Here is a 17,245-nt window from a genome sequence, read left to right as displayed (position 1 = left end):
TAATTTTTTTTTGAGACGGAGTCTCACTCTGTCGCCCAGGCTGGAGTGCAGTGGCCGGATCTCAGCTCACTGCAAGCTCTGCCTCCCGGGTTTGTGCCATTCTCCTGCCTCAGCCTCCCGAGTAGCTGGGACTACAGGTGCCCACCACCTCGCCCAGCTAGTTTTTGTATTTTTTAGTAGAGACGGGGTTTCACCATGTTAGCCAGGATGGTCTCGATCTCCTGACCTCGTGATCCCCCCGTCTCGGCCTCCCAAAGTGCTGGGATTACAGGCTTGAGCCACAGCGCCCGGCCACAGCCAGAACTCTTTGCTTTGTTATTTTAGTGGTTGCTTTAGGGTTTATAATAATTGTCTTTAATTACAGATACCTTCAAATGACATTATACAACTTCACATAGCGTATAAAGACCTTCCAGTAAGTCACTTCCATTTCTCCTAATGGACCTTGTGCTATTGTTGCCATACATTTTACTTTTGTATGTTATAGACTCACACTATGTTGTTAGGGTATTTTTTTCATTTAAATGGTCAATTTTTAAAATTAAAATTTACAAAATTAAATAGTAAAAAAGGATCTTGTATATTTACTGTGTAGTCACAATTTCCAGTGCTATCTTTTCCCTTGTATAGATCTCTATTTCCATCTGGTGTCATTTTCCTTTTGCTTGAAAGAATTTCTTTAGCATTTCTTACAGTGCAAATCTACTGGTCACGAATTCTTTCAGCCTGTTTGAATGAAAAATTATTCTACCTTTGATTTTGAAAGATAGTTTTGCTGGGTACAGAATTCTAGGTTGATATTATTTTTCCCCTCAATACTTTAAAGATGTTTCATTCTCTTCTCACTTGTATTATTTTGGATGAAAATCTAATGCCATTTTGTCTTTGTTCCTTGTGTGTAACATATCTTTTTTCTCTTGCTACTTTAAAGATTTTCTCTTTTTATTGGTTTTGATCAATTTGATTATGCTGTAATTTGGTATAGTTTTAAAAAAATGTGTCTTCTGCTTGGGGTTCATTTACTTGGTTCTGTGAGTTTATATTTATTAAATTTGGAAAAATTTTGACCATTATTCCTTCAAATATTTTTTTCTATCTCATTCCTCCTCATTTTGGGACTTGAATTACATTCATATGTGACCTTTGAAGCTGTCCAACAGTTCATTGATGATCTATTATTATTTCTGAATCGTTGGGATAGTTTTAGTTGCTGTCTTCAAGTTTACTGTTCTTTTCTTCTGAATTATCAAATCTGAGGTTAATCTCATGCAGTATATTTTTTCATCTCAGACGCTGTAATTTTCATCTCTAAATCACATCAGGACTTTTAGTTTCTTCATTGTCTCTAGTTAACTTTTTGAACACATGGGAATCAGTTATAACAACCATCTTAATGTCCCTGATCATCTTTGTCAAGTCTGGGTTGATTTTGATTGATTGCTTTTCCTTTTAGTCATGGGTCATATTTTCTTCGTTCTTTGCAAGGTTGGTAATTTTTTTTTGCTCATGTTGCCCAGGCTGGAGTGCAACAGCACAATCTCAGCTCACCGCAATCTCCGTCTCCCGGGTTCAAGTGATTCTCCTGCCTCAGGGCCTGTTTTCTTCCTCCAAGGGCCTGTTTCAGCCAACATTGAGATGATCCATGTACCGAATACTGCATTCTGCTGTGGTTGCTGCATCCAACTTTTGATGGATGGTGACATGCTATTCCATGCCTGGGATTACAGGCACGCACCACCACACCTGGCTAATTGTGTATTTTTAGTAGAGACGGGGTTTCTCCATGTTGGTCAGGCTGGTTTCGAGCTCCCGACCTCAAGTGATCCACCCACCTCGGCCTCTCAAAGTGCTGGGATTACAGGCGTGAGCCACGGCACCTGGCCAAACTTGGTAATTTTTTAATTGGGTACCTGACATAGTGAATTTCACCTTGCTGGGGGCTATTTTTATATTACTGTAAATATTTTTGGTTGTTCTGTGATGCAGTTTAGTTACTTAGAAACAGTTTATTCCTTTGGGTCTTATTTTTTAAGGTGTTAGGCAGGACCAGAGCTGTGTTTAGTCTAGAGTTAACTGCTGTTCACATGGAGACAAGACACTTTTGGGTACTCTACTCGATACTTTGTGAATTGTGAGCGCTCCTGCTACTCCAGCCTTCTGGAGAGCTCCTGCCCCTGCTCCCTGGAATCCTTCAGGTGCTTCTTTCCCGGCCTTCGGTCATCTCCCCACAGGCATGTGTTGATCAGTTCTCGGCTGAACCCTTGAGACCCTCCCCAGATCTCCAGAGTTCTCTCTTCTCTGCCTCCTGCTCTCTGAATCCGAACTGCCTTGGTTCCAATCGAGTTCCCTGTCCCTGTTCCATGACTTGAAACTTTCCTCAAGGCAGTGAGCTGAGGCCGTCGGGGGGCTCACCTTGTTTATTTCCTGTCCTTTGTGGCCCGATGTCCAGTGTCATGGGAATCACTGTCGTTGGGAGTGGGGTACATTGGGTTCCTATGACTCCATATTGGCTGGAGTTAGAAGTCCTAGCAAGTGTTTGTTGCAGCATACTGTGTGTGAGGCACTGTTCTAGGCACTGGAGACTCATCAGTGAGTGGAAGACCCTTCCCTCAGGCAGGTATGTTCTGGTAGACCAGGAAGGGCAGGCAATGAATCCAAGCATGGCCACTAAAGTCTCCTCAGCCTTAGATAAGCCGTGCCACCGGGCTGAGCCTCAGATCCTGGACTCTTCATCTCAGCCGGTGTTTACTGTGCACTGCCTGTCGCTGTGATTGTCATTGTTTGCTCATTTGTTTGTTGAATCATGAGCAAGGGACCTTCCTACCCAGAAAACCTTTGAAAAAAGAAGTGACAGTAGGACCACTTGTTGGTTGAATTTTGTTTTTATTTTTTGTATTATGAAGGCTTAACATTTTTCTTACACTGCAGAATTTCCTTCAGAGTTTAGTGCATTCATTTCTTGCCTGAGAAGGGTCATGCTTCCCCACTCGTAGTGAGTTTTCATATCTCTTCCTAAGAAAAATGAAAGTCAAGTCTCGGAGGGCGGAAAGGAGGGATGGCCAAGGGTGAGAGTGTCAATTCGTGTGCTCTTTCCGGAAAGCCACTCGGCAGTATCTCATCAGAGCCTGGAAATGCAGTTTGCACTTTTGACGTTGTAATTCCATTTCTAGCAAGCAGTGGGTCCTGAGGAAGTAATCCACAATCGGAGCGTCGTGCACCACAGTAGTGAGGGCAGCACTGCGTGGAGGTGGAGGATTAGGCATCGTCAGTGTCCAGCAGAAGACAAAGGAGTCAGTTAACAGGACGGTCTATATGCTGGAATAGCATGTCACCATCCCTCAAAAGTTGGATGCAGCAACCGCAGCAGAATGCAGTATTCGGTACATGGATCATCTCAATGTTGGCTGAAAACAGGCCCTTGGAGGATGAGAATTAGAAGGAACTGTGTCCTGCCTGCAGTCATGTTTCCCCACTTCTCTCCTTTCCCATTGATTCCAGTTTTCCTAGGATGAATGTGTATTGATTTCATATTTAGCAAATTAAAGGCAAAAGTTAAGCTTCCAGTGTTTTGGTAATCTACAGAATGAATAGTCAATGTTTAAAGAAGAGGACAAGTTTACAGAAAAGGATGGAATGCAATTTAAGATGTAAAAAAATGGGCTCCTTTCCCTCATATACGCCAAGTGTTCAAAACAGTCTGTTATACTTTATATTTTGAACATAAGGAAATAAAGTAAAATAATTTTAAAGAGTCTTTAAAATAGAAGCTGCTTCCAGGGATGCTGGCTTACTCTGGTAATCCCAGCCACTCGGGAGGCTGAGCCTGGAGGATGGCTGGAGCCCTGGAGTTTGAGGCTGTCGTAAGCTATGATTGCACCACTTCACTCCAGCCTGAGTGACAAAGCCAGACCCTGTCGCTAAAAATAAATAAAAAGTCAGAAGTTGCTGTGTATTGAGGCTTACAGAAGGGGACCTGGCTGATCAGAGAGGCGAAGTGACCTGTCCCTGGTTGAACAGCCATGAGGGGTGGAGTCAGGGTCTCCACTTTGTGAAAGCCGCACCCCCTCCAGTGCAGACTGACTTACGCATTGCTGTGATTGATCTGCTGGTTCCGGAGGAGGTGGGAGGGGCCGCCACCTGGATGGAAGAGCAGGGCCCAGCTGTGCCTGGCCTTGATGTAATTGCACTCTTCCGACCCTAAGATGTGGTCTGTGTCCCTGACTCTACAGAGGAATACACTGAGCTTCAGGGAAGACGAGGGCTTTGCAGGTCCCCAGCTGGCTGAGAGTTCGTCTGAGCCCATGGCTCCTATGGTTGCTGCTCTTGTTGCCCTGGCTGGAGTGCAGTGGCATGATCTCGGCTCACTGCAACCTCCGCCTCCCTGTTTCAAGTGATCCTCCTGCTTCAGCCTCCCTAATAGCTGGGATTACAGGTGTGAGCTACCACGCCCTGCTAATTTTTGTATTTTTAGTAGAGATGGGGTTTCGCCATGTTGGCCAGGCTGGTCTCGAACTCCTGACCTCAGGTAAACCACCCGCCTCGGCCTCCCAAAGTGCTGGCATTATAGGCATGAGCCACCGTGCCTAGCCTCCTCTATCACTTTAATAATAATCCTAAAAAACAGTAACATGCACCGTGCGTGTTTTCCAGCAGTACATGGCGGCCGCCAGCTGGACACAGTGATTGGCGCACTTTCTCCTGTCTTCTGTTTCAGGACAATGTGTTGAACATCATTAACCAGATCATGGATGAGTGCATCCCCCAGGACCGTGCCCCCAGAGATTTCTGTGTCAAGTTCCCTGAGGAGATCCGGCACGACAACCTGGCCGGCCAGCTGTGGTTCGGTGCCGAGGTAGCGGGTGGCCACCTGGGTTCAGAGGTCCTGATGTGGGGTGGCATCTAGCCGTGTCCTTGCAAACCTTGTGCATGGGTGCCTGCAGGTGCTGGGACCTGGTGTCTCCTCCAAGAGCTCTGTCCACTCTGGGTTCCATGGTGTGGTCTGAGCCTGGTAGGCGGTGCACCCTTGGAGGATCTGGGAAAGCCATGAACTAGTGCCCCCCAAACTATATACAAATGAAATTTCCCATGTGATATTTATGCGGTTCTCAGGCCCCCAGACAACCAGGACCTAAAAGTGGTTCTTAATGGCAGTAATGCCCACATCAGGAACAAGTGTTCCCCTGCCGCCCTGCAGCACGGGCAGCAGCGGGGGCTGGGGAGCTGTGCTGCAGCCCCACGCAGGCCACATCTGGCCTGTTATCTTCATCTTCATCTCCCAATGAGGAAACTGAGGCACCGAGAGGAAGGCAGCCTTCGAGGTGGCAGGAACAGTCTCCCCCAGGCCCCCACCATGCAGACCTCCCAGCCTCCTCCCCTTGCCGTGCTCCGGAGCCTGACCTCGGCCCCAACATCACTGCCCTCTCTAATGTCCCATCCCCACCCTCCCCGTCTCCCTCTCTAGGAATCCCTGGGGTGTGGAGTGTTCATCCCACGCCGCCCTGTCCCTGTGTCCACCCTGCCCACCCCACCTTCTGAGCCACCTGGTTAGGGTGTCCTCTGCTGAGGCTTGGGTTAGTTACGGGGGCCCGCGGGCAGGTTCTCTTTCCTCCCCAGCCTCAGTTTCCACCTCTGTGGAGTGGGTCCTGGGGCAGTCATGGGATGGAGCGGGTGCTGTGCCTGGCTGGCCTGGCAGGGGCATCATGCCCAGGGGCGGGCACAGCTCCTTGTGTGGTCCTGGTGCCCCAAGCTCAGAGCCCACCCGTAGCATGGACCTGGGAAATCAGTAGCTGTCTCATTCTGTCACCTGGGAAATGGCTGCTTGTCCTGTGTTACTTGATCATCTCTGCGGGGACACCAGGTGGATTGGTTCTGTCCTAACCCTGGTGAGGCCCTGGCCTCTAGACGAGCCTCCCTGTAACAACAGGTCCACCAGAGCCTGGACTCAGCCCCCGTGCCAGAGAGCAGCTTGGTGAGATTCCCAGGTGCTGAGCGCACACTGGGGAGCTGCCTGGCAGTGCCCAGCGCAGACGTGGGTGGATTTGTGGGTGCGGAGGAGCCTGCCTTACCTGCCCAGGAGCCCATGGACTCACACACTGATGAGTCTCCATTCCAGGGAAGGTTGCGTTTCTCTGGCCGTGAGCAAGTTGACCGTAGTGTCTGTGGCTCCCTAGACAGGCTGGGGGCCTAGGGGCCCGGATCAGCCTGGCTGCTTCATCTCCGGGAGCACAGACCTGAATGTGGAGTCTGGAAGCTCCAAGCTCCCTGACCTTCATCCCTGTGGCCTGGAAGGGGAGGGGAAAAGAGTCACATGACCAGGGTTCCTCCTGCATTGAGCCCCCAGACCCAAGAGCCTCAGTCCACCCTCCCGTCCTCTCCCCTCCCCTGCCCTGACCTCCCCTGCTCTCCCTTGCCCTGCCCTCCCCTCCCCTTCCCTCTCCTCCCCTCCCCTCTCCTCCCTTCCCCTCCCCTCTCCTCCTCTCCACTCCCCGGCCTCTCCTCCCCTCCCCTCCCCTTCCCTCCCCTGCCCTGCCCTCCCTGCTCCTGGGGCCCAGCGAGGACCCCGTGGGTCACGTTGGGGGACATTGGTTATCGCCCTCACGACTGCTCTGAATGTAAGAAAAACCTGCTGCGGGGACCGGGAACAGGAGCCGGCCTGTGCGCCAGGGTGAGAAGAGGGGCCCCGAGGTGCGCAGTCAGGTTGCCCGGGACGGCGGCCCCTGAGAGCCTGGCCCTCACCCCGGGCCCCTCCCTGAGCGTGTCCCCTCCCACAGTGCCTGGCCGCCGGCTCCATCATCATGAACCGGGAGCTGGAGAGCATGGCCATGCGCCCGCTGGCCAAGGAGCTGACGCGCAGCCTGGAGGACGTGCGGGGCGCCCTCCGCGACCAGGCGCTGCGGGACCTGAACACCTACACGGAGAAGATGAGGGAGGCGCTGAGGCACTTCGACGTCCTGTTCGCCGAGTTCGAGCTCAGGTACTGCGGCTGTGGGTCCACAGCCCTGGCTGTATGAGCTCGGGACGGTTGTGCCACCTTCCCGGGCTCACCCTGATACTTCAAGCTGGAAAATTCCGCAGAGGGAGGAGCCAGGCGGGTTCAGGGCCGCCTGTGGGTGGGGTTAAGCCCTGGAAAGCACAGCGTGGAGGTGATGGGGGGCATCTTTCCAGGAAGTAGGGTGAGCATAGAGGACAGGTGGGGATCTGGCCGCCATGGGCCTCCAGGGGAAGGGCTTTGGAGAGGCCCAAGGGGCCAGGAATGAATGATGCCTCTGGAATGAATGAGACCTCACAGGAGGTGAGAAGAAAACGGAGGCAGCCAGGCCGGTGCCTTGGCTCACGCCTGTAATCCTGGCACTTTGGAAAGCCGAGGCGGGCGGATCACCTGAGGTCAGGAGTTCAAGACCAGCCTGGCCAGCAAAGTGAAACCCCGTCTCTACTACAAATACAAAAATTAACTGGGCATGGTGGCACACACTTGTAATCCCAGCTACTTGGGAGGCTGAGGCAGGAGAATCGCTTGAACCCGGGAGGCGAGGGTTGCAGTGAGCCGAAATAGTGCCATTGCACTCCAGCTTTGGCAACGAGAGCGCGCGCACACACACACACACACACACACACACACACACACACACACACACACACAAAAGAGGCCGGGCGCCGTGGCTCACGCCTGTAATCCCAGCACTTTGGGAGGCCAAGGCGGGCGGATCACAAGGTCAGAAGATCCAGACCATCCTGGCTAACACGGTGAAACCCCGTCTCTACTAAAAAATATACCAAAAATTAGCCAGGAGTGGTGGTGGGCACCTGTAGTCCCAGCTACTCGGGAGGCTGAGGCAGGAGAATCGCTTGGAGGGTGCAGTGAGCTGAGATCCAGCCACTGCATTCCAGCCTGGGCAACAGAGTGAGACTCCATCTCAAAACAACAACAACAACAACAAAAAACAAAAAACGGAGGCAGATGGTGTCTGTGGAGTTTCCAATTAGTAAAAACGTTTCATCTTGTAATCTACTGGCCCCTAGAAGGAGATCAACTGATGCATTAAGGGCAGTCCTCTCCAGGAAGCGAGAGCACGGACAATCGAGTTTTATTTTCTTTTCTTCCCCAGATTTTCTAAATCAGTTTTCATAAGAAAAAATTAGAGTTAGTGATTTATTTATTTATTTATTTATTTTCTGAGATGGTGTCTCACTCTGTTGCCCAGGCTGGAGTGCAGTGGTGTGATCTCAGCTCACCGCAACCTCCGCCTCCTGAGTTCAAGCCATTCTTCTGCCTTGGCCTCCCAAGTAGCTGGGATTACAGGTGGCCACCACCACGCCCAGCTAATTTTTTTTGTGTTTTTAGTAGAGACAGGGTTTTACCATGTTGGCCAGGCTGGTCTTGAACGACTGACCTCAAGTGATCTGCTGGCCTTGGCCTCCGAAAGTGCTGGGATTACAGGCGTGAGATACTGCCACTGGCCTAGAGTTAGTGATTTAGAAGAAAGGAAAGGGCTTTCATCTGGGGAAGGGTTGAACAAACCATCACCTCTCACAGCCACTCGCAGGCCTCCTGCAAGCCGCTGTGCCCAGCCTGGGCTGGCTTCCGTGGCTGTGGAGGTCCACGTGGGGCTGTGGGTTGTTCACCCACCCATGCATACATTCATTCGTTTCTCTCTCGCCCATTAAGGCTGGTGCCAAGGTGGGGGATGGTCCTGCACATGGGCAGCACTGTGTCCAGGGTGGTCAGGCTCCAGGGTGAGCCCTGGGAGCTGGCACAACCGTCCCCCATGGACAGGGCTGGGGTTTCAAGGGAAGGCCTGTAGTAGGCCTGGCTGGCAGGAACTGTGTCCTATGAAACTGCTGAAATGGGGTCGTGGTGTAGGGTGTGTGTGTGTGTGTGTATTTTAAGAGACAAGTTCTTGTTTTGTCACCCAGCCTGGAGTGCAGTGGCACCATCACTGTTCACTGCAGCCTCCAACTCCTGGGCGCAAGTGATCCTCCCACCTCAGCCTCCCAAGTAGCAGAGACTATAGGTGCATGCCACCACCACACCCGACTTTTTCATTTTTTGTAGAGATGAGGTCTTGCTGTGTTGCCTCAAACTCCTGGGCTCAAGCAATCCTCCCACCGCAGACTCCCAAAGTGCTAGAATTACAGGTGTGAGGGCCACCGCCCCCACCTTGCCCACTATTGCAGCTTTAATTGAAGATGCCCCACCCTCTGTTTTGGAGAGGCCCCGCCACCGCCCAGGTGCGGCCTAACAGGTCTCCCTGTGTTTGCAGCTACGTCTCGGCCATGGTGCCCGTGAAGTCTCCCAGGGAGTACTATGTGCAGCAGGAGGTCATCGTGCTCTTCTGTGAGACGGTGGAGAGGTGAGGACAGGGATGCTTCGGGGCTGGGGGCAGCATCTGGGGAGTCCCTGCCTCACTCCAGGCCTGGGGTAGAGGGCAGCTCTGGGGGAACCTGCTGTGTCTTGGGAGTGCCCCAGATGGAAGACACTAGCCATGTCTTCCCACATTACATCCGGCTTCTCCTCACAGGTGGGCAGAGGGTAGAGGCCGCCCCTGCCTTCACCTCTGCCCAGCCCCCTTCCACCGCCCCATGGTCACTTTTCTGTCGGCCAGAAGGGCAGATCCTGCAGGTGAAGTCACGTGTCAGAGGACAAAAGCTGGAAGTCTCAGGCATGATGGGTTGGACATCCAAACCTTGTCGCCTTCCTCACCCCCTCACTCCTCACCCCTCACCTCCTCATTCCTTACCTCCTCACCCCTCACCCCACACCTCCTCACCCCTCACCCCTCACCTCCTCACCCCTCACTCCTCACCTCCTCACTCCTCACTCCTCACCTCCTGACTCCTCACCTTNACCTCCTCGCTCCTCACCTCCTAACTCCTCACCTACACACCTCCTCCTCACCTCTTCACTCCTCACCTACACACATCCTCACTCCTCACCTCTTCACTCCTCACCTCCTCATTCCTCATTCCTTACCTCCTGACTCCTCACCTTCTCACCCCTCACCCCTCACCTCCTCACCCCCTCACTCCTCACCTCCTAACTCCTCACCTACACACCTCCTCACTCCTCATTCCTTACCTCCTGACTCCTCACCCCCTCACTCCTCACCCCTCACCTCCTCGCTCCTCACCTCCTCACCCCCTCACTCCTCACCTCCTCACCTCCTCGCTCCTCACCTCCTAACTCCTCACCTACACACCTCCTCCTCACCTCTTCACTCCTCACCTACACACATCCTCACTCCTCACCTCTTCACTCCTCACCTCCTCATTCCTCATTCCTTACCTCCTGACTCCTCACCTTCTCACCCCTCACCCCTCACCTCCTCACCCCCTCACTCCTCACCTCCTAACTCCTCACCTACACACCTCCTCACTCCTCATTCCTTACCTCCTGACTCCTCACCCCCTCACTCCTCACCCCTCACCTCCTCGCTCCTCACCTCCTCACCCCCTCACTCCTCACCTCCTCACCTCCTCGCTCCTCACCTCCTAACTCCTCACCTACACACCTCCTCCTCACCTCTTCACTCCTCACCTACACACATCCTCACTCCTCACCTCTTCACTCCTCACCTCCTCATTCCTCATTCCTTACCTCCTGACTCCTCACCTTCTCACTCCTCACCCCTCACCTCCTCACCCCCTCACTCCTCACCTCCTCACCCCCTCACTCCTCACTCCCTCACTCCTCACCTCCTCACCCCCTCAGTCTTCACCTCCTCAGTCTTCACCTCCTCACTCCTCACCTCCTCAGTCTTCACCTCCTCACCTCCTCTATCCTCACCTCCTCAATCCTCACATTCTCAGTCCTCACGTCCTCACTCTTCACCTCCTTACCTCCTCACTTCTCACCTTGTCGGTCATCAACTCCTCACTCCTCACCTCCTCACTCCTCAGCTCCTTACTCCTCACATTCTCCCTCCTCACATTCTCACTCCTCACCTCCTCACCTCCTCACCTCCTCAGTCCTCACATCCTCACTCCTCACCTCCCCAGGCCAGGATTGGGTTGTTGCTGGGTTTTAAGTCTGCTGAACAAGTGTTTCTTTTTTTCTATTTTTGGGGAGGTGGGGGCAGGGGGAAGCCATCAATATTCTCATCAGGCTTTGTACAGTAATTTGGAGTCTGGTTTTCTCAACGGACTTTGGGGCTAAGATGTAACCTTGCTGTTTCTCTTGTTCGAGTGGTACTACGGTGTTTGGGAGATTTGAAATTGACTAATATCACATTGTATGTTTGTTATTTTTAAAAAGCAAATTTTTTACTATTTATGCTTTGAGAGATGTTTCAAATTATTAGAAAATAAGATGACAGGAAATTCCTTTTATTTTGAAAAGTTGCGATGCCAGCAGGCCTGCTCACGAGGTGCAGGAAAAGCCCTCTGCAGGCCCCGGGGGGAGAAATAAAGCTGGTTTCTCAGGGAAGTGTTGAATTGTTTGGGGCAGTGTTTTTGTTCTGTGTTCATTCTTGACACTAGAGTTGTTTCAGTTTCCTGGCTGAGCAGAGCTGTCCTCTGGGTTGCCTTACCTTCTTTGCTGGGCATCATAGCTGTCCTCACACATCCTCCCTGCCCCTGCCTCCTGGGGCAGAGGTGGGGACTGGCAGATGGAAAGGTCAAGCTGGAGCCACCTGCCAGGGCATTCAGGGAAGTGCGTGGCCTTTTCCTGCAGCCCCAGCACCTTGCACATATGAGGACTGGGGGTGGCATGTGTCACCTCTTGATGTGGCCACCGCGCGTGACCGCAGGTGCAGGCTGAGCGCACTGCCCGTCCCTGCTGGGGTCTGACCTGTGGCTTCGGTGGACCAGCCCTCACACTGCTCACTCCCTCTCTCCGGACAGGGCCCTCGACTTTGGGTACCTGACCCAGGACATGATTGATGACTACGAGCCTGCCCTCATGTTCAGCATCCCCAGACTGGCCATCGTGTGGTGAGTGCCTCCTGTGCCCAGACCCTCTGCAGAAACCTGTGGGATGGGCAGGGCTGACGGTGCCAGGTCCCGTGTGGGTGCTGTTCCATGGCGCCTCTGCCGCACAGTGGCTGCTCGGCTGCCCCAGGTCAGTCACCAGGCAGGCCTGCTTTCGGCCCTCAGCAGACCAGGGACCACGTGTCCTGAGTGCCCTCTGTTCACCTTGCTGGTGAGGGAGGCTCTGTCACCCTAGATAGGGCGAGGTGGCGTAACACCTGGCACCTGGCACTGGACAGGTGAGATCGACATGTGAGCTCATTAGTCACAGGAGACCATGAGGGTCACACAGGGGCCATGCTCGGAATAGAGTGGCCTCGCAGGGGCTGTGGGAGGCAGACTTGGTGGTAACAAGAGGACGAGGTGCCCCCTGGTCCCTCAGGAGCATGTGATTGGCTTGTTTGAATGATTTGGGGGCTGGCAGGGAGGTGAAGCTCACTGGGTTGAAGGGCAGGTGGGGGCCGTCGGTCTGGCTGCGGGGTACCTGTGTGGAGCCTTTCCTGCCAGCGGGGCCCATCTGGAGAGCAGGGAACTCAAGGCAGCCTGTAGAGCCCTGTGGGGCTCAAGGACGTGGAAACAGCACATGGAAGCTCATGCCTGAAATCCACCGAGGCAGGATGCATGGCGTCACCCGCTCAGCGTCTCTGAGCTGCTTGGGGCCAAGGTCAGAGCCCAGGGGTTCTGGGGCTTGGCCCACGCTGCTCAGCCACACCCTGACTCTAGACGGGGATTCCCCATTCCCCTGCCAGGCGGGTGGTCACGGGGGCGGAGCAGTGAGTGGGCCACAGAGAGCTTAATGGAGCTTGCAGCTGGGGGGGGAGGGGGGAGGGTCCAGTGGGCAGCGGCTTGTGGGTGTGGGACTGGGCAGAGTAGGGGATGAGGGGGAGGGTCCAGTGGGCAGCGGCCTGCAGGTGTGGGACTGGGCAGAGTAGGGGATGGGGATCCCTTGAGAGAGATGCCCTGTGGAGATGTGGACATCAGTGAAGTGGTCAGGGAGTGTGTGGTGGACACAGAGGCCAGGACTGGTCCAGGCTCAGGCCATGCTGAGGACCCCCAGGGAACCCCGGGGCACAGGCACATGTGGCAGCGTGCTGGGGTTGAACATGGATACCCCTCCCGTGGGAAATGAGGGTGCAGAGGTGGGAGCATGTGGGATGGTGGCAGTGCAGTGGGCTGGGGCCGGCGGCAGGGCCTGTAGGGGACAGAGGTGCTTAACCCCGGGTTGTGCCGAACACCCCTTGTTGGAGCGGGGAGCAATGGGGGCTGCTGCCGGGGCCAGTCTGGACTCCCCTGGGCCAGGCCGCCCACTCGCCTAGGTCCTGGGCGCCACCTCCTCAGGGAGGGCTCCAGTGTGGTCTCTACCTGCCGGGCCCTGGCTGCCCAGAGTCCCCTCCAATAGCTCAGGGCCTGGCCTGTTTCCTGCCCTGTTCTTCACCTGTCCTCGCAGAGGTTGCATCTTTCGAAGTTAGCAAACCAGAGAGCGTGAGCCTCACACTGCGCCAGAGGGAGGCTCGCAGGCAGGCTCGGATATCCTCCTCCCGTCAGAGTCGGGGAACTTCCCTTCACCTGAAGACCTCAAGGCTGGAGGGCGGGGTGTCCCCAGTGGCCTCCAAGGTGGCTTGAAGGGAAGTGTCCTGGTGGGGAGAGGCTACCCGGAAGCTACTACAGAGCACCCCTTCCCATGGGCCACAGGATTTGGTGACATTGTTTTTCTTTACTAGACAAGTGTCTCTCTGTGGCCAAACTCACGTTGAAGAAAATGACAGGCAATTTTGGTCCTTATTCTTCTCTTTGATTAAAAAACAGAACAGCGAGGATCCTGTGAGCCGGCCTTGTTTCCGCCAGGGCACAGGGCGCGGTGAGCCTTTTCCTTGGGCACAGGTGTCTCCTTGTCCCAAGGGCACTCACAGCAAATGAACAGCTCTGCTGTCCTGGTAAAAAGTTCTCTGTGAGTGCTTTGAGGTGTGGCACCAAGCCACCTGCCCACTCACGCCCACTCATGCCTGTGTCAACGCGCTGCTGAAGCCCTGTCTGGACTTCCTCTTAAAGGTCGGGCCTGGTGTGTGCAGATGACCCCAGGTGACCCTCCCCGCAGGCCGCACCCCAGGCACACTGTGTTTCTGGACTTTCACACTGAGTCTGCTGCCTGCTTTTGCCCGAGTACAGGCGACCACAGAACAGCAGCCACTTCCTACCAGTATCATCTGTGTCCTGTTTGCCAACCTCAGTCCACCTGCCGGTGGCCAAACCTTTGCTCCTCCTTCTGTCCTGAGCTCTCATCCTGGGAGGCAAGGGGAGGTCGGGGGTGGGGGACCGGAGAGGGGATGCCAGGGGAGGGAGGTTGGGGAGTTGTGGGGACAGCTGGGGGAGGGAGGTGCGGGAGTGTGGGGGGTCAGGAAAGGGCAGCAAGGGAGGCCAGTGCTCATCGGGAGACTGAGGGAGGGAGGTGGGAGAGGGAGGCTGGGGCTCCTGTTGGCAGAGGCTTTGTCCTGTGGGTCCCCTCCTGGAGGCAGTGGCGTGGGGTCCTCTCCAGCTCAGGACAGAGGGAGAGCCTGGAAAGGGAGTGAGGGACCCCCAGGAGGTGAAGGAGGGAGGAAGGATGAGCAGGCACAGGAGCCCAAAGCCGGAGTCCAGGGAGCAGGCCTGTCCGGGGGGTGGCCAGCTGTGAGCCCCCCAGAGGCAGGCATCTAGCCGCAGAGCCAGGCAGCGGATACGAGGAACTGTGGGGTGCACCAGGCTGCCGCTGCAACCCATCTGTGCGGCGAGCCTCCAGCAGGGCAAGTGAGTGCTGAGCGGGAGAGTGCCGAGCAGGCAGCTGTTCCTAAGGCCGCCCCTCTGGGATGCTCCCTGGGGCCTGCAGTCCTGCACCAGCAGTGGGTCCCGGTCTTCTCCCTCGTCGTCCACAGCAACCGCTTTGAGCCGGACAGGCAAAAGCCACAGCTGCCCGGGGTGGGGCCCAGAACCCGCTTCTTCTTGTGTTCACTCAGCGAGCAAGTATTGAGTGCCTACTGCATACCTCACCCTATGCTTGTAGCAGGGAGATGGACAGGGGGCTGCCTACAGTGCTGTGGAATGTTCTGGATGCTGGAAGGGGAACTCAGTGCAGGGACCCCATGGGTGGACAGGAGCTGGAGGTGTGAGGGAGAGGCTCACCAGGGCAGCTGGCCCAGAGGTGGGAGCCATGCAGGTGGCGGGAGGGGGGCACGTTGGTGCAGTGGTGTGTGCTCAGGGGCGTGGCCAGGGCTCGAGCAAGGACCAGGGGCCACAGGGACTTCTGCAGAAATGAAGACCCCTGTAGCCTGCATCCTGGGCCCACACCCTCGCAGGATCCTGCCTCTGTGAAGTGGGCATACCGGGACCCCCAGGTGGCCCCAGGGAACACTGAGAGCAGAGGGAGGCGGGGCGCTGAGCGGGGCAGGAGCTGAGGGTGGAGCTCCTCTGCGGCTCTGCCCGTGACTCTGCTGCTGCCCAGGAGCCCCAGTCCCTTCTCCAGTACACAGTGTCACAGAACTGTGGTGCCACATTTACCAAGCACGAGCTGCGGGCCAGGCTCCCGCCCCCTTCTGAGCAGCTTCCAGTGGCAAAGGCTCTGCTGGGGGTCAACAGCTGGAGGTGGCAGAACCAAGCCCAGCCAAGGGTCAGAGCCTGCTCTTCACCCATGACACAAGAAAGCAGAAAAGTCTAGCTCTGTGGCCGGCAGAGGAGGCCTGCCTGGGGCAGAGGCAGTGGTAAACTGAGGCCTTCAGGTTGGCACAGGGAGGTGGAGGGGAGGGTTGGGTGGGACCCTGCCCCGCCCCTGTTTAGGGTGTCCCCAGCCTGGCAGGGTCTGGCCTTACCAGGCAGTGAGGACAAAAACTGGGGGTCATCCCTGTGGGGACTTGCTCTGAGCCGCAGGGGAGGGGCCCCACTTGCCCTGAACCCCTTGGCCTGTCCCCTCCCTAAGACCTGCATCCAGTCAGTCCCTTCTGCTGGTGGAGACAAGCATCCTGGGGAGAGTGTCTCCACGAGGCTCAGACTCTTCGACAAACTGGTTTTACTTTTGGGGATTTATCTTAAAACAGTTTCTTTTCTTTTCTTTTCTTTTTTAAATTAAAAAATAGAGACAGGGTCTTGCTATGTTGTCCAGGCTCATCTCGAGTTCCTGGGCTCTAGCAATCTGACTGCCTTGGCCTCCTAAAGTGCTAGGATTACAGGCGTGAGCTACCGTGCTCAGCCCTGCCCTTAAAACAGTTCCTTTAAAGGACGAAATGAAATAAAACCTCTAGACCCAGTGGTCACTTCTCAGTCCCATCAGCACAGAGCTGGCTGCTCCCCTTGCTGCGACTTCGCCCGCCCGCTAGTCTACACTCGCAGCTCTGCTTCGGGTGCTTCCCAGACAGGAACTGTGCAGAACCCAGGCCCCTCTCCTCTCCCCCTCCCTTCCTCCCCAGCCCCCTCCTTCCAGCCCATCCCAGAACATGTCCAGGAGCCACCGCCCACATGGCCTGTGAGATAGTTGCCAGATCCTCTTCAGGGGCCCTCGCCCATCCACCTGTGTCAAAACAAGGTGTCATCTCGGCCCTGCTCAGACCCTTGCCGGAGCTCCCACTGTGATCCACCTGCGCCCACACCCAGCCTCTCCCCAGTCCCCGCTCCCACTGTGATCCACCTGCGCCCACACCCAGCCTCTCCCCAGTCCCCGCTCCCACTGTGATCCACCTGCGCCCACACCCAGCCTCTCCCCAGTCCCCGCTCCCACTGTGATCCACCTGCGCCCACACCCAGCCTCTCCCCAGTCCCCGCTCCCACTGTGATCCACCTGCGCCCACACCCAGCCTCTCCCCAGTCCCCGCTCCCACTGTGATCCACCTGCGCCCACACCCAGCCTCTCCCCAGTCCCCGCTCCCACTGTGATCCACCTGCGCCCACACCCAGCCTCTCCCCAGTCCCCGCTCCCACTGTGATCCACCTGCGCCCACACCCAGCCTCTCCCCAGTCCCCGCTCCCACTGTGATCCACCTGCGCCCACACCCAGCCTCTCCCCAGTCCCCGCTCCCACTGTGATCCACCTGCGCCCACACCCAGCCTCTCCCCAGTCCCCGCTCCCACTGTGATCCACCTGCGCCCACACCCAGCCTCTCCCCAGTCCCCGCTCCCACTGTGATCCACCTGCGCCCACACCCAGCCTCTCCCCAGTCCCCGCTCCCACTGTGATCCACCTGCGCCCACACCCAGCCTCTCCCCAGTCCCCGCTCCCACTGTGATCCACCTGCGCCCACACCCAGCCTCTCCCCAGTCCCCG

General features: G+C 55.6%; 1 protein-coding gene across 17 annotated transcripts in view; it reads left to right on the top strand.

Annotated features, from left to right (window-relative positions):
* The window catches only part of ZFYVE28 (zinc finger FYVE-type containing 28), a 153,380-nt gene that overhangs the window by 72,431 nt on the left and 63,704 nt on the right, over positions 1-17,245 (top strand). For 11 of the 17 annotated variants that reach the window (XR_001886403.1, XM_017876242.1, XM_017876241.1 and 8 more), the window contains 4 exons: positions 4,715-4,852; positions 6,771-6,973; positions 9,261-9,350; positions 11,839-11,928. Coding sequence is in view for 15 of the 17 variants with exons in the window: in XM_017876242.1 (XP_017731731.1) it covers positions 4,715-4,852; positions 6,771-6,973; positions 9,261-9,350; positions 11,839-11,928 (521 nt within the window). In the remaining 2 variants the exon portion in view is untranslated. Of the gene's footprint in view, positions 1-3,170; positions 3,381-4,714; positions 4,853-6,467; positions 6,685-6,770; positions 6,974-9,260; positions 9,351-11,838; positions 11,929-12,471; positions 12,762-13,411; positions 14,032-17,245 lie in introns of those variants that run through there. The other 6 variants (XM_017876243.1, XM_017876244.1, XR_001886404.1 and 3 more) reach the window with 5 other exon arrangements.

Source organism: Rhinopithecus bieti, unplaced genomic scaffold, assembly GCF_001698545.2.
Source record: "Rhinopithecus bieti isolate Rb0 unplaced genomic scaffold, ASM169854v2 scaffold_9581, whole genome shotgun sequence".
Lineage (NCBI taxonomy): Eukaryota > Metazoa > Chordata > Mammalia > Primates > Cercopithecidae > Rhinopithecus > Rhinopithecus bieti.
Note: the sequence above shows the minus strand (reverse complement) of the source record. Positions and strands in the feature narration are given on the sequence as shown.